Source organism: Glycine max, chromosome 3, assembly GCF_000004515.6.
Source record: "Glycine max cultivar Williams 82 chromosome 3, Glycine_max_v4.0, whole genome shotgun sequence".
NCBI lineage: Eukaryota > Viridiplantae > Streptophyta > Magnoliopsida > Fabales > Fabaceae > Glycine > Glycine max.
This window is the reverse complement of record NC_016090.4, coordinates 24,356,902-24,369,432: the sequence shown is the minus strand read 5'-3', so window position 1 is coordinate 24,369,432 and position 12,531 is coordinate 24,356,902. Positions and strand designations below refer to the sequence as shown.

General features: G+C 35.2%; 2 protein-coding genes across 2 annotated transcripts; both read right to left on the bottom strand.

Annotated features, from left to right (window-relative positions):
* Positions 1 to 2,347: 2,347 nt before the first annotated feature.
* On the bottom strand, positions 2,348 to 3,901 carry LOC102669910 (protein MAIN-LIKE 1-like). The gene is made up of 4 exons (XM_006577508.1): positions 3,530 to 3,901; positions 2,757 to 3,416; positions 2,489 to 2,653; positions 2,348 to 2,407 (listed from the first exon to the last, which is right to left on the bottom strand). The coding sequence occupies exons 1-4, from the start codon at positions 3,899 to 3,901 to the stop codon at positions 2,348 to 2,350; spliced, it is 1,257 nt and encodes a 418-aa protein (XP_006577571.1).
* A 4,623-nt stretch (positions 3,902 to 8,524) lies between these two features.
* LOC100787007 (uncharacterized) lies at positions 8,525 to 12,155 on the bottom strand. The gene is made up of 9 exons (NM_001253055.2): positions 12,043 to 12,155; positions 11,116 to 11,187; positions 10,941 to 11,006; positions 10,754 to 10,851; positions 10,617 to 10,654; positions 10,403 to 10,490; positions 9,961 to 10,299; positions 9,262 to 9,327; positions 8,525 to 8,871 (listed from the first exon to the last, which is right to left on the bottom strand). Exons 2-9 carry the CDS (start codon positions 11,177 to 11,179, stop codon positions 8,719 to 8,721), a joined length of 912 nt encoding a protein of 303 aa, NP_001239984.1. The 5' UTR covers positions 11,180 to 11,187; positions 12,043 to 12,155; the 3' UTR covers positions 8,525 to 8,718.
* Between the last annotated feature and the right edge of the window lie 376 nt (positions 12,156 to 12,531).

The window sequence follows — 12,531 nt, the reverse complement described above, 5'->3', positions numbered from 1 at the left end:
TTGTTCACAACGATAGTGGTGTTTCCTTTCAAGCTTCCACTCTAGTTCCCATTCGAGTACCTAATGGGTGTGATTTTCAAACGTTAAAAACCAGAATACACAATACCCTTAAGCTAACCAACAAGCAATTTTTGGATGAAATTTACTACCAGTAGCCTTTCACGTATGCAGGTAATCAATTTCAGTTTCAATGTATGCAACTGAAAGATGATGTTGATGTTAACACAATATTAATGTGTAATCATGAATTTTCGTTTGTTGGTCCGATTGAGTTATTATGTAGCATTGCTAGAACCCTATATGGTATTTTAAACTTACTTGAAGCTACTATGACCCTTACTCATGATGCCCTGCTATATTACAATGGGAGGTGGAACATGTCACGCCAAAATGAGTTTGTTGGTTACTCGTTCACAGGAAAAAATCCCAAAAACTTTAACATTCCCACCGGATGTACCATGGATGAATTGAAGGATTTGATCAAGCAAGTTGCGCCTCGTGGGATTCCCCCTTATGGTATTGTTGAAACACAAATGGTAAGACGATTGTTTTTTCGGAAACCAAGTCATCATGAGTATTCAGAAAAAGTTATAAAATTCGAAATAATTGAACTCAAAGCCAACGATGACATGATGAAGGTGTTGATTGAGTCTAACTACTGAAAAAAGATTGTGCCAATAGAAGTTTTAGTTGTTTTTAGTAAATCTGTACCGGAAATGGAAGACGAGTTGTCCTTGTCGCAAAATTAGCATGAGTTAGTTGTAGTATTTGATGCACATTTAATTTCGTTCGACTATGTTGAAGTTAATGTACTGTTTGAATTCATGTATCGCATAATTGTTTTTTTTTTCTGGAAATGGAAAATGACTTGTTGTTCTTTGTTAAATTTGATTTCTACTACTTTTACTTTTTTGTCAATCTTGCAATTTTATTTTAAATATAAAAAAAACAACTACAACAACCGAAAAGTAATAAAGAAACTACTATAAAATTATAAAATATAAATACGGATTTTTATCTTAGGAGAGAAATTAAAAAAAACATTTTTTTAATTTGATAGAACAAAATTATAAAAAAAATTAATTAGAAGTTTTTTAAGCATGTGTGTCCATATTTTCAACTTCTTTATTTCAATTTCCATTTTTTGTTTAATTTATTCTTTTCTACACCCTTTCCACAAATAATTCAAAATTAGATTCATTAAATTAGTTGTAAGACTCAAGATTTTGTGGTTCTTAATAAATTTAATCCAATCAAAAAGTTGTGTTTAAAAGTGTGTGTTATAACATTTTCTAACTAGAAATATCTAGTTTTTATTCTTTAAACATCTTAAATAAATCTCACTATAACCCGTCATTATTTTTACTCTTGACAACTTGAACAAATTACCACTCTTAGCCAATAATTTTTAAAAAAGTTATTAATACAAACTCGACACATAGTCTCTCAACCATATGTTTTGATATCGTAGCATTTCTTAAAGGTACAAATATATTGACCCACATAAAATATTTAAGCATTGATACTTAGATAACTACGGATTTTTATCTAAGGAGAGAAATTAAAAAAGAAAATATTTTTTTAATTTGATATAATAAAATTATAAAATTTTATAAGCTAGATTACGCAAAGGGAATACACAATCAATGGAAATAAATAAAACTAACATTACTAATGGAAATAAATAAAACCAACATTACTAATGAAATGAGTTCATGTACAATATCTGTATATACATCGAATATCAATATAAAATATGTAAATAAACTACGCCTGATCCGTGCGCTGCCTGCGTCGAGACCTAACATATAATAGCTGGTCCTGTGTGACACTCCTGGCCATCCTGAGGCATTCTTCAATCACCTCATGTGTCGATAAGCCTGGCGTGACCACCCCTAGGCTCAGATGGCGCTCCAACCTCTTAGCAATCCTATGGCAAACTTCCTGTTAAATACAAAAAAAAAAAAAACAGATTACACAAATTATTATAAAAATATTGACGTAAATTATTAGTATTACTTACCACTGCATGTCTAGGCTCCTCCACAGCAGGCCTCGCAGATGTCGATGGTGCTCCTGGCTCCGGCATGTAAGGGATATCTATTTGTGGGGCCTGAGGGATGACTCAGGGCTACAGAGCATGACCATCTGGCAGAGGATCTGATGTGTGGCCTGGTGTCATGAAAGGATGCAAGATGCGGAAGAACTAGTCCATGTAGTCGCTGGCACACTGACTTGGCACAACACACACCTCACCTGCTAGAACCATATGATCCGAGTAGTGCATCCACCTGTCGTGTATATCATCGTACGACACCCATGAATCGACAGGCAGAGCAGGAATGGTCTAGGTGTATCCAAACTGCCGCATAACCCTCTTTGTTCGGTAATAAACAGCAACAAGCCCCTAGTGCAGGAGACCAGAATAGCATGAAATCAAATGGAAGTCCCGGACCGGTCGGTGCTCCCCATATGGGATCCAACAAACATCCGAAATCCGGAGTCGGTCCAAGCACTCCCTGTACACCGATGTAAGTATGTTTTTCACGGTCTTCTTCGTCGCAATCCACCTACAGGCACACGGTGAATCCTCATCGTAGTCCTGATCAGCAGTGGACTCCACGATTGAGGGAAAGTGCCCATATATCCAGCACTACAGAGGTAACATCAAAATGATAAACATTAATAATGAAAGTCTAACAAAATTTAAAGTTAAACATTGTTGAACCTCAACGAGTGAAAAACATGTTTGTTACCTGCAGCAGTGTGATGTAACCGTCAAGCTGTCGGCTGTTGCTGATAGAGGCATCGTTCAGCTGGTTGTACATATGCACCAGAGCAGTGACTCCCCAAGCGTACATCCCGGTCTGACTGAGGTCACGAAGGGCCTCCAAATACACAACATGCACATTGGTTGCACTCTTGTTAGCAAAATGAGTGCAACCTAGAAGATGAGAAAGATATGTGTGAGCCTCAACTGTCCAATGACCTGCTTGGCATCGGCGCTCGTAGATATCACGTACCCATTGCAGGCATACGTACGGTCCACGACACTGCCCTGTCTCAGTCCTGGCAGCCTCTGTAGAGACCATCAATAAGTCCACCAGCATCTGAACTGCATCATCCACGTGCAAGGGCTGAAACGCGTGCAAGTCGCCAACCACGGGCAGATGCAAAAGCGAGGAGACGTCTTCCAGCATGATCGTCAGCTTTCCCACAGGGAGATGGAAACTAGACGTCTCCCGGTGCCACTGCTCGACAAACGAGGACAAAAGTCCCCGATCGCCAGTGTCTACCGAACACGCGATCAGAGGACTTAGTCCTGTCCCAGCAACTAGTCCCTCAATGGCAGGGACAGGCATGCCTAAACTATGGACCTTCTTCCCGTGAGAGGATAACTTCAACTCAGGACGCTCCTGAATTAAAGTATAAAGGAACGCAAAATTCGTTAAAATCATCATTTAAAGGAAAACTAATTTCAATCATAAAGTATAATTAATAAGTAACTAAAAATAAATATTATAAAGACCTCTCCCTTCCATACGCTGCAAGCAACGTGATCCGCATACTGGGTCAGCACGGATGGGTCGCTTGGACCACCCGAAAATCCCTCATGCTCATCCTCAGCAGTCTGCGCGCCTGTGTCTGTAGGAATGTTTGCCCCAGTGTCCTCTACATCAGCTGGTGCCATCGGGTCATCCGGAAATACGTCAGCCTCTACATCTAGCGCAGGGACCACTGGCTCATCGTGAGCTGCAGTCACAAGTACTCGCTGCCTCCGTGCGGATGCGGTAGGCCGTTGACGCTGCGGAGCATCATCAGAATCATCACGATCTCCTCGGCCCACACCCTTTCCAGTAACGTGACCTAAGGAACGACCTAATCCTCTGGTCCTAACCATGATTTGCAAATGAGTACCGCAAATTCCATCACTGATTTCATTCTCTCAAATTTCATTGGTCTAATGCATATAGGCATTATCTTTTTTCAGGCACTACTTGGTAGAAAAAGGATATTCACTTTGAAATTAACATATATGCATTACTTATAAGTGACACTGATTTGGAAAGATGAGAGATTTGGGAAGGAATATCCCCTTCAAAGTTAGAATCAGACAAGTTGACATGCGTGAGTCTCACAAACCCACCAATGACAAATGAGAATGATTAAAATAATTGAAAGCATGGTTGAATGAGTGATTAAAATCATTGAAAGCTTGGTTAAGTCACTTTAGGATTTTAGAAACTTTCTCATATGCTAGTTTAGGATATTCAGATTGACCATATTTTGATGCTGACTACCGAGTCATTATCGTATTGGCAACATTATAGCCCTGTACAAGTTTATGTTGACATTGAAATTCAAGGGAATTTACCTCAGTAACTCTTGAAGAACAACATGCACACAAGCACACACACTTGTGATATAATTCGTCATACTGACACACTCACATAAACTAGTATATATCAAGTCAGGGTGAGAAAGTTGATCTATTATTGAAACTACTAGCTAAGCAGATATATGGTTGAGTTGAATAATGCCACTGCCATTTGTGAATATTTTGGTCACGTCATGGCTTCTTGTACATGTTTCTCTGATATTTGGTCATGCTAAAACATTGATATTTTACCAAGCCTTCTGTTGTTGCAGTTCGTGATTGTTTCCTTGACTGGATAAGGTGTACTCTTCTATAGCGGTTATAAGTTCTTCACTAGAGGCAAGGGCAAGAATGAAGAGGTACATAAGTTAACATCTATAGGAAAATGTTTGGTATGAATTTTTGGGCTACTTCTTACACTCTGGAACTTTCTCACGAATTGAAGTTTGCCATGTCTTGCTGCAGACAGTTGGAGAATCAAACAAGGCTTGAGTTTGCTATAACATCTGCTAAGAAGTTGCCCTACTTGACTTCAACTCTCTCTAGTTGTGACTTTTATCTTTGTAATAATGAGACTAGTTTTAATAGAAATATATGGTTTGGAATATTTGGATAATTTCAGACAAGCACTAGGTATCTTTTGGAATTTTTTAAATGAAGAAAATTGTCATTATCATATGTTTGGAAAATATCTCTAATCATCAATTACGTGAACCGATAGTTATAACTTTGTTCCCAAGGGTGCAAGAAATCAATAATTATCAAGGAATCCGAAGATTCGATTATTGCGGCTAGTGGAATGCTCACAATTACCACCTTAATTTGGTCAGATTATCACCTCTCACTGTAAATTAACATCAATTACGTGAACCAATACTTTAACCCCTTTATAATACCATAAATAATGTACATGCGTGAAGAACAAAGCAAAATGCAACATTTAGTATTAGTGACTTGATAGAGAGCAAAAAACTATGATAATCTACTCCTAAGAAAAACACTATTAAAGACTATAAAAAAATAAAAGGAAAATAATATTTTATTAATTTCTCATTCATTCATTTCCCTGAAATAGGATATATCTATATATAATCATAATTTATGCTAATCAATATATACTATTTATCTATATGTCAACATCTCATTATTTACAACCAAATTGTGACTAAGGTCAAAACAAATTGTGACAACAATCTAATAAGAATGATCCAAATTATAAGCAATATTTACTCTTCTACCAAAGTAATACTAAACGTTGAAAAAAAATTCGTCGAATATATAAAGTACTCACGTTGTTCAGAGTTCAAACAAACACTTTGTGACAAAGAAATAGCCTTGATGAAGTAAGCTGCAAATTTCAGAAACAAAAACACACCAAATTCAAATTTAGCAATTTTTAAAATGCATATTCAGACATTTTACGGATCAACTTGATCCGTAAACTATGTCTACACACTTTACGGATCAAGTTGATCCGTAAGGTTCTTTTGGATCAACATGATCCTAAAGAACCTTACGGATCAACTTGATCCGTAACGTTCATGTTCAATCTTATTTTTTTAAAAATGCTAAATATTACAAAAATAACAAAGTTAAGTATACTCTAACAAGACCAACTTCCAACTCTTAGATAATATAAAAATCTTAAATTGTCTTTCAAAGGCATGGAGCAAAAAACCATAATATAAACCTTACTTAACAGATTCAGTCCACTACTACTCTAACCAATAATATTTTGTTTCAAGATAGGATAGTTTATGGTGCATTTGTTTGAAAGGAAAGAAATAATGTACAAGGGATAGTTTAGGGTGCATTTGTTTAAAATTCTATAAAATCTTAAGAGCCATGCTATATGGTACGAAGGGAGGGGAGTGAAATGCACGAAATTGCTTGGTATAACTTCATAATTAAAAGGGCTAACATATTATTGTTTATGATATGTAATTATTTTTAAAAATAATTAATTAAAATTTATCAAATAATTATTTTATCAAATGTCTATAATCAGGAGGTGGATGCATTACCAAAATGAGCCAAGGCTTTTCTTAACCATTCTAAACCATTCTAACTACTCACCAGGAGGCCTTTTATAAAATGTCTATAGTCAGGAGGCTTTTCTTAATGTTTTTTCTAACTACTAATTAATTTCAATTTTAAAATGAGCTAATGTTTTTTCTTAATGGTTTTTTCTAACTACTAAATAAATTTCAATTTTTTGACAATTTATCTAATATTTAGCATTTTAAAAAAATTAAGATTGACTGTTAATATAAATTAATATATAAATTTCAATTTTCTCACAATTCATCTAATATTTAGTATTTTCAAAAAATTAAGATTGACTGTTAATATAAATTAATATATAAATTTCAATTTTACGGATCAAGTTGATCCGTAAGCTTCTTTCAAATCATGTTGATCCTGCAAACCTTACGGATCAAGTTGATCCGTAACTTCCACTGCTGCAAACGACGCTGGCAAACTCAGCGCAACGATGCTTACCTCGACAATGCCGACGCGCGGAGGCAGCAACACCACCATCAACTTGGCTGGGATAGTCAACACCCACGGCGGCGCGGTCGCACAATGAAACTCCGACGAAGAAGATGACGATGGGGAACAAATGCGTTGTGGTTGATGACGACCGTGGGTCAAGCTTTTTTGAGACCAGCCTAGACTAAAAGGAAGAAGAACGAAGGTGAGGAAGAAGAAGCGGAACGTGGGAGGGAGGAGACCAAAAGCTTCAGTAACGAGGAAGAAGAAAAAATGGTGAGGAAGAAGAAGCGGAACGCGGGAGGGAGGGAGAGAGACGAGAATGAACCATTTTTTAAAAAATAATTAAGTCAGGGGTACAAATGTCTTTTCCCCTTAGTGCTAGGTGCACCAGCAAAAATGCTGGGTGCACCTAGCAGCACTCAACAAATGGTATCAGACATACTTAACAAGGCCCAAGTAGAGAAGGATGAAGACCTAGAGACACAAGCACTACCAAGAATCTTAATTGTTGCTGAAGGCTCAGATTAATTTGAAGACCCATGTCAACTATGTCTTTTTTTTTTCCTATTTCTATTTTTTTCGTTGTCAGCCCAAATTAATTTGAAGGCCCATACCTATTTTTATTTTTTGTTGTCATTTTAATTAAATAAAATTGTTGTCTTTTCTGTTGCGCCTCAGATCCACTATATGTAGTTGAACAAATCTCGGACTTATCAAGATAATCCTTGTAGTGTCTACCCTGACTTATATTCTGTGACCTGTATCAAGCGATCCATCACTCTTATTAAGGATCACATCAACAAGATGTGGAATTGACCATTTTAACTTCCAATTATAATTGTTTTGATCTATTCATAACAACTCAACGAGCAATTGCATGACAATTCACGTGAAATATACACTTGAATTGGGTTGAACAACCAACGCTTGTCAGTTAATATTTTTTTGGTCGTGGAATACTTTCTCCGAAGTTTTGCAGTGTGAAAGAGAAGTTAACGTAATTTATTAAATATTTTATACTATATTATAAAGTTATCCAAAAAAAGTTAACGTAATTCATTAAATATTTTACATATTATAATACTCTTAAAGATGGATCTTATCATTGATTTTTTTTTATTTTTTTTTTGTATTTCAAGCTTGAGTGAATTGGATCTCGCGGGCTCATTAGGGTTAGGTATAAGACTCAAAGAATGCTTAATTACTTATAGATCACTCACCAATAAAATCTTCACATCATCAGCAAAAATTGAACTCATCTTATTTTAGAACGAGTCACTTCCTTATCAAGTGGACCAATGACTCCAATTATTGAATTTTACCGTTCTTTCTCCACTATTTTCAACATCTTATGTTATGACGTCTTTTTGGCATAAAATCAATTTCTGTTAATTAATATTTTGACAAAGTTATTTTTTACATATAGAAATTTACACAATTGTAAGATCACAATTTAAAAATGTGGGCATTATTTCCTATTTTAGTCAATTTATAATTTAATTATTTTGGCTTCTGTTTATTTTGCTAGATCTTCTGCACCAATCATAGTTTAATGAAAACTTCATCTCGAAACTAAATCTCCAAGGAATTTTGCTGAATGAGGAAGGTAATTAGTTAGATTCTTAATATAGTAAGGCCAAAAAGGAGGACTTATTTGAATGACTAATTTATTGCAACTTACAAAGCATCTACATCAACTACAACTACATCATCTGAAGTTGGGGGAATTCCCGTGGGCTTCTTCTCTCTCTCTCTTTTTTTTTTGTTGGTGGTCGGGTTTTCAATTTTGATTAAATGAACAATATTGAAGGGGCTTAATTAATTTCATGCACATAATAATAATCTCAAGCTGTGACTGATGTCTCCACAGCTAGCTTTCCAGGGTATGCAGCTTCTGATTTTATATCAGCCTCCCATAGTTCAGGCACAGCCTCCCTAAGGTTGTGAATGCTTTCCAAAGCATAATCTGCACCTTTACATCTTTGTGATGTACCAACCTGGATTTTAACAATCAATGAGTAATAAAGCCTCAAATTGGTACATTGGTGGGTTTGGACAAATTAAAATGCAACCAATAATAACATGCCTCAGGGACTTTGGACAAATATACATGAAATCCTAAATTCAAACCTCAATGCGATCATTGTATAAAAAATAAAAAAATGCATTAGTGGATTTAGACAAATTAAAATACAACCAACAATAACATGCATGAGGGAGTTTGGAGAAATATACATGCGATCCTAGATTCAAACCAAACCTGAGTACGATCATTGTACAAAAAAAAAATAGTACATTGGTGGATTTGGACAAATTAAAATGCAACCAATAATAGTTTCTAGAAGCAAGTAAGTTTCTACTAAATAACAAAGATTCCAATGACTAACCAGCACAGTGTGAAGCCCCACACGTTTTCCAGCTTGTATGTTGCGGGTACTGTCCTCGAAGAACAACTAAAGTGACATAGAGAATCCAAAAAAAAAATCTCAGCAACCAGAAAAAATAATTGACAAAGGGTAACTAGTAACAACACTAGATAATCACTAAAATACACTTTTGGTGTCTCATCTTATGTTTTGGTATCAGTTTTATCCCTTAAGTTTTAAATGTTTTTCTTCGGTCTTAAATTGATCCTTTCATCATTTTTTTGTACAAACGGTATTAATTTTTATTGATGTGGTAAATGCCTATCTGATGGGACATCTTTTAGAATTTGTCATGTTTCTTAAATTGACTAAGTTAGTGAGGTAAAGTGAGGGAATGACCAATTTTATCAAACCGATTTAATTTTTTGCCTTACTTATGCGGTTCATTTGAAAAAAGAGATTCTTACTAAGTCGGAGTTCAATAAAAAGATAAGTAAAACTTAATTAAGAGTTATTTTTGTCAAAAATTGAACTCGAGTAATATCCGAATGATTTAATATTCAGTATATTAACTTCTTATATCTAATCACGTGGTTTAACTGAGTCAATTTTAAACAACAAAGTGAAACTTTTTGAATCCAAAAAATTAGACGAGCCAATAAAAGTGTATTTTAATTTTAGCCTTAAATCACAAAGCCAAAAAGGGTGAGAATTTCTTACAGTTCTCTGTGGGTTAAGATTGGCTATATTGAGGGCCAGTTCAATGGCATTTTCTGATGGCTTGCAAACAATTGGTGTCTTTGGCAAGACTGCACTGGGATTGAGCTGAGCAAAATGCCCTATGATGTCAAAGATTTGAGAGGTGCCTGAACCATTACAAGTGGTGGTTGGATTGGTGGTTCTTGAACCTACAAACTCAATGTCATCTTCATCATCAGAAACAATGCTCTTGTGGATGGGATTAAGGGTCTCAAAGCATATGATTCCTTCAAAGCAGTCTTCTAATCCAAGCCTGTTAAGCGCCTTCGCCGCGTGAACTTTGTCTGCGTTTGTGAAGATCTATTGATAGAAACAAGAGAAGCAATAGAGTTCACATTAGATACTACGCACCATCTTATGTGACCAATTCTACTGCTTCAATATTGGTCATAAAACAACTTACAAGTTTTCTATAGGGTAGGCTCAGCAACAGGTTCCTCAGAACTTGGTCTGGTTTTAGGTTCTCATAAGGTAATCTTCCATGAACAAAACTGCAAGAAGGAATTAAAAAACCAATGTCACACCATTTCAAAATAAACACAATAATTAATTTTAAAAAAAAATCACTTTTCAGCAGTTTGAAAGTGATGGTGTAATAAAAGAAAAAAGTAAGGTACCTGTGATATTCATCATAGTCAAAGTCATATCCAATTGCCTGAATAGAAAAGGAAATGAAAATCAATTACAGGCTGTTAGTGTTTTAAGAATTTAATAATGGAAACCGATTTCACAGGAAATTGATTAGGAAGCTTACCCTTAGACCAGCCATAGTTGTTCCATAATTCTTGTAAAGGAGGTTGGACAAGTCATCAATTTTGCTAGGGTGTATGCCAAGCTTCTCAACCATGTAGTCTATGATCAATGATACCACTCATGTCAATACAAATTATAAAGTCATTTCTGAAAATGCTGTGACACAGGCATATGGCACAGTGGCTTACCTTTAATATTTTGGAGACATGATTTTGCAAGACCAGATTTGAGGGGATACAAAGTGTCATCTAAATCTACAGAACAAAATTTCATAGTTATAATAACACAAAATACATGAATATGAAAAAAATTATGTTTCAATTTGGTATCATAAAGTTGTTATGATTGCAATACAAGGCTCACCAAAAAGAAGGCAGTCATATTTTGGTCTCTGAGCCTGGTGTCTGAAGCGGTCCTCGAACTCCATTTTAAAGCCTTAAAACATAGAACAGAAACCAAAATGTGAGTTCCACCAAAACTTGAACCAATCAAAATATATAGGACAACTCATTTTGATTTTCTAGCCACATATCCTCATGGCCTTTTGGAACAAAATAAATAGATGTTTTTATTGACTCAGATTAGCACCAAAAGTGGCAAAAAGTGTCAATAAGGGGGAAATTCAAACCATTTGGGATAAGGCTTTGTGAAGTTTCTGGTGGACAATCCACAACCAGTGGAATGGATTGAATTGAAAAGAAAGGGAAAAAAAAAAGGAAAAAAAGCAGTAAAACAGTGCCCCTTTGGGGCACGGAACTTAAAGAAACTTGTGATGGCTTTAAAAAGTTGCTTTAAGTTTAAATTATACAACTTTGAAGCAATATGGACTTGTATGAAAGGGCACACACAAACCCATTAATAAAACCTTTGAACAGAGTTCATATGACAGAGCAAACCACTTCCAAAAGTGCATAAACTTTTGAAAGCATACAATTTGCTCATTTAACAAACTTTCACGATCCAACTAAAATGTTTATTATTGGCCAAAAAAATATAGCACTTTACAGCAATGCCTATTTCTTAGCCTCATCTTATCAAGGAAAAAATGTGTAGAATCACCATATAAACAGGTGTACATTTCTAAATAACAGAGTTATGGTACTGTTCTTTAATCCAAAATCTGGTTCCATGCTGGTGAGTTTTGAGACAAAATCTCAAAACCATGATCATGGTACTAATGGTCTAATCTCAATTATGTTTTGAAGGGTCACGAAAATCAAGGACAATGAGTGAAAAAGCAAACAAAAGAAAAATGTTATCATGAAAGAACAGCTGAAGCTATTAACTTACCAAGAAAGGCAACAATCAATGATGGCTAAGGAAAAAGAAGAAAGTATGGAAGAAGCAAAGTTTGAAGACAATACAATGCTAAGTTGTTGAAAGAAGCAAGAGGGAGAAGGGGGAAGAACAATAGAGGCAAGGGGGGCTTTATATAGAGAAAGGGTTGCTTTTGTCGCAGGGTCTTTGAATAAAATATTGCATTATTTTTCTCTTCAATTACGTTTAATATTGAAATTGAATAACCAATGGAACTCGTTCAATGAATATTAATATAATTTTCAATTCTCCAAGAAAGTGACACCTAATATAACTGGTTAAGGTTTTTTCCTTCTTTTTATTTTGGGTTTTGTTTTTTACTCAAATTTAAGAACCAAAATCTGATTTTTCCTTTACTCTTGGCCGTACATAACTAAATAATAAAACTATAGAGGGAAATATGTTTAACTCATAGGATTGACCCAATTATATAAGATTTTGCTAATTCACATATGATTAACC